The following is a 3,129-nucleotide window of genomic DNA, read 5'->3' on the forward strand; positions in this document are numbered from 1 at the left end:
AAAGTTTCAAAATTTCGGAAGTTCAAAATTTTGAGAATTCAAAATATTTGAAAGTCTTGAAAGTTGAGTATTCTAAAAGTTTGAGTTTTTTTAGAGTACATTTTTAAAAAAAATATTGAACTTATTTTTTTTGTAAAGTTAAAAATCCTGAAATTCATACAAGAAAATGAAGAAAGTATGAAATTCTAAATTTTGTGGCACAAATATTTAAAAGATGTAGAGACACATTTTGAAAGTTGATGAAAGGAATATTGCCCAAGAAAAATGAAGTTTGACACAACACTAGACTTTATAAACGACAAAATACCCGACCAAAATTGTCTATGCCTCCCGTGCTACACGAATGTCCGCGAGATAGCACCGCCCGATACAATTGTGAGAACTAATGTGGTTTTGATATTTACATTATTGAAAGTGCTTGAAAGTTGAGTATTCTAAAAGTTTGAATTTTCCACAATACATATTTTTTGAAAAATTGGAACTTCCATTTTTTCCTAAAGTTGAAAAATCCTGAAATTCATACGACGAAATGAAGGAAGTATGAAATTCTAATAGTTGGGGCACAAATTTTGAAAGATGTAGATAAACATTTTCTTAAGTCGCTGAAAAGGATATTGCCCAAAGAATTGAAGTTTGACACGACGTTCGACTTTATAAATGACAAGAAAACAGGCCGTAATTGACTGTGCCTCCACCACTACACATCTGTCCGAGATAGCACCGCGCGGTATAACTATCGAGTGCAGCGATTTGGTGCCCAGGCTCATCTGCACCCGATCAGAAAAAAATTCAAAAATAATACTAGAAAAAAATAAAAAATTCCATATTTTTTCTCCATGGCAGACAATTTATTGCGTGAGGTTCCCTCCAAATATTAGCTCATTTGGACATCTGAGTAACTCTCAGCAAAAAAGACAAATCGGGTCAAAACAGTACATGAACAGTAAACTGTTTTACAGACCCCGAATTTTTCTTTTTTGCCGAGAGTTGCTCAGTTGTCCAAATCATATGAAATTTGGGTCGGACCTCACACACCAAATTGTCTACCATGGAAAAAAATTAGATTTTTTTTGAATTTTTTTAGTATTTATTTGAATTTTTTTAATCAACATGGGTGCAGATGAGCCCGCGCTCAGAAAAGGATTTTCGAAAACTAATGTGTTTTCGCGATATTTACTTACTCCCTCCGATCCAAATTAAAGTTGTATCGAAGCTGTACCAAAGTTGTATTATACCTGCGTCATTTAATTTAGATTAAAGGAGTAGCTTATTTATTGAAATTCAAATAAATACAAATTTTGGCCTAAAACCCGTTGTGAAAAGCATGAAGCCAACGGGTGGAAATACCACGGTGTTCGTGGGGCGACCAGGGCCAGAAGGTGAAGGCGGGAGGACCCTCCGTTCCCCATCCCTTCGCCACCCCGGTCCTCCTCCCCCCGAAAAAAAAGAACCTCAGCAACGATGAATCCCCTGCTAAACAATCCGCTCAGCGGCGGCTGCGCGTTCCCGTCGGTGGCAGCCGCGCTGCGGTTGCCGGCGGCCTCCCTCTGTACAAGCGCGGGCCGGAGCAGGAGCAGGAGGCGGCAGCCCAGTTTAGCGCGCGCAGGCTCGGATGGCTCTGACGGCGCCGTCGCCGGCGCAGTAACGGAAGGGGATGCAGGCGCCGGCGGCCAGCGCGGTGCCTCAGCCGAGCCGGCGGCGGAGAAGCAGCAGCCCGTCGTCAATCCTAAGATCGAGAAGGAGCTCAAGAAGGTTGGAATTGCTAAAGCCCTGAACCCATTTGCAGTTGCGCAGAGAGAAATTATCAAGCTTTATCTGATACGGTTAGCGTCCTTCCCGAGCAGGCAGTTCAGAAGACCGCGGCGACGTTTGCGCCGAGGGCGTCCACCAAAAGCAAGAACCCCGCCGTACCCGGATCCACCCTGTACACCATCTTTGAGGTCCAGGCGTACGCCTCCATGCTTGCCGGCGGCGCCCTCTCCTTCAACCTCGTCTTCCCCTCCAGCGAGCCGGACATTTGGAGGCTCATGGGGATGTGGTCCATCTGGATGTTTAGTAAGTAAGACATGTGTTTTCCAGCAAATTAGTTATTTGTTGAAGATGATTTTTGGTGCTTATCTCTCGATGAAGTGAATATGTGTGCTTACTGCTGTTCAATTGCTAAGAATTTTGTTGCTAGCAGCAAAGTCCTGTAAGAACTAGTATGTCTTAGGCCTAGGATCTGTTCTTGGCAGGCTTTGCAAATAGGAACATGATGTATCTCGTGTATCTTTTTTTGTACTGTACGAAGGATGTATCTTGTATATCTAGTTCACTACAAATTTATAGTAAATGATTATCAACCAGCAGAATAAAAATATACAAGCATCCTCAAGCTGATGTTGCAACAACTTGAAATGATATGTCTAAATTATGGAGAATATGTTTTTTTGATTCAGTACTGATGCACAGAAACATTTTCTGCAATATTAGTAACGGATCACATTCTACTTCTGTAGCTATACCTTCTTTGCGGGCCCGTGACTGCTCAAACAAGGAGAAAGAGGCTCTCAATTATTTGTTCATCCTGGTCCCTTTGATCAACGTGATCATCCCATTCTTCGTGAAATCGTTTGCGGTTGTCTGGTCAGCAGATACGGTCGCCTTTTTCGTGATGTATGCATGGAAGGTACATGTTTAATGTTGTCTTCTCCTTCGGGATTTCGCTCTTGTATATACTAGCTAAATAACCAGTGCGTTGCTGCAGATGAAAAAAAAAATCCCAAGCTTTCATGTATATGTCTAACAGATTTTCTCTATGCAGCTTGGATGGCTGCAAAAGTCCGAGTGAAGATTATCCTGATTGAGGAGCATTCTACCTGCAATTTTCGCTGGTTTCTTTCTAGGGCACAGGTTGATCAAATTTCAAGATATAGCGTCTGTATAGCCCTTTAAAGGTTTGTGTATACCCACGAAGTACGGAGAAATGGGATTTTGACATCAGATTTTTAAATAGATGTAACTGAGGGCCAACATTCATTATTAACTAGGAACCATGCAGCAATGTTAGAAATTTGTTAATATGTCTGTGTTTATTCTAAAAATTGTTCCTACTGTATCAAATGTTCCAGGTCCAGCTACTTCAAGGCA

General features: G+C 41.6%; 1 protein-coding gene across 1 annotated transcript; it reads left to right on the forward strand.

Annotated features, from left to right (window-relative positions):
- The first annotated feature begins 1,347 nt into the window (after nt 1–1,347).
- Nucleotides 1,348–3,129, forward strand: LOC123092827 (protein RESISTANCE TO PHYTOPHTHORA 1, chloroplastic). Its single transcript, XM_044514677.1, has 4 exons — nt 1,348–1,752; nt 1,845–2,055; nt 2,499–2,668; nt 2,804–3,129. The coding sequence occupies exons 1-4, from the start codon at nt 1,462–1,464 to the stop codon at nt 2,828–2,830; spliced, it is 699 nt and encodes a 232-aa protein (XP_044370612.1). The 5' UTR covers nt 1,348–1,461; the 3' UTR covers nt 2,831–3,129.

The sequence above is a fragment of the Triticum aestivum genome, chromosome 1B (genome assembly GCF_018294505.1).
Source record: "Triticum aestivum cultivar Chinese Spring chromosome 1B, IWGSC CS RefSeq v2.1, whole genome shotgun sequence".
Lineage (NCBI taxonomy): Eukaryota > Viridiplantae > Streptophyta > Magnoliopsida > Poales > Poaceae > Triticum > Triticum aestivum.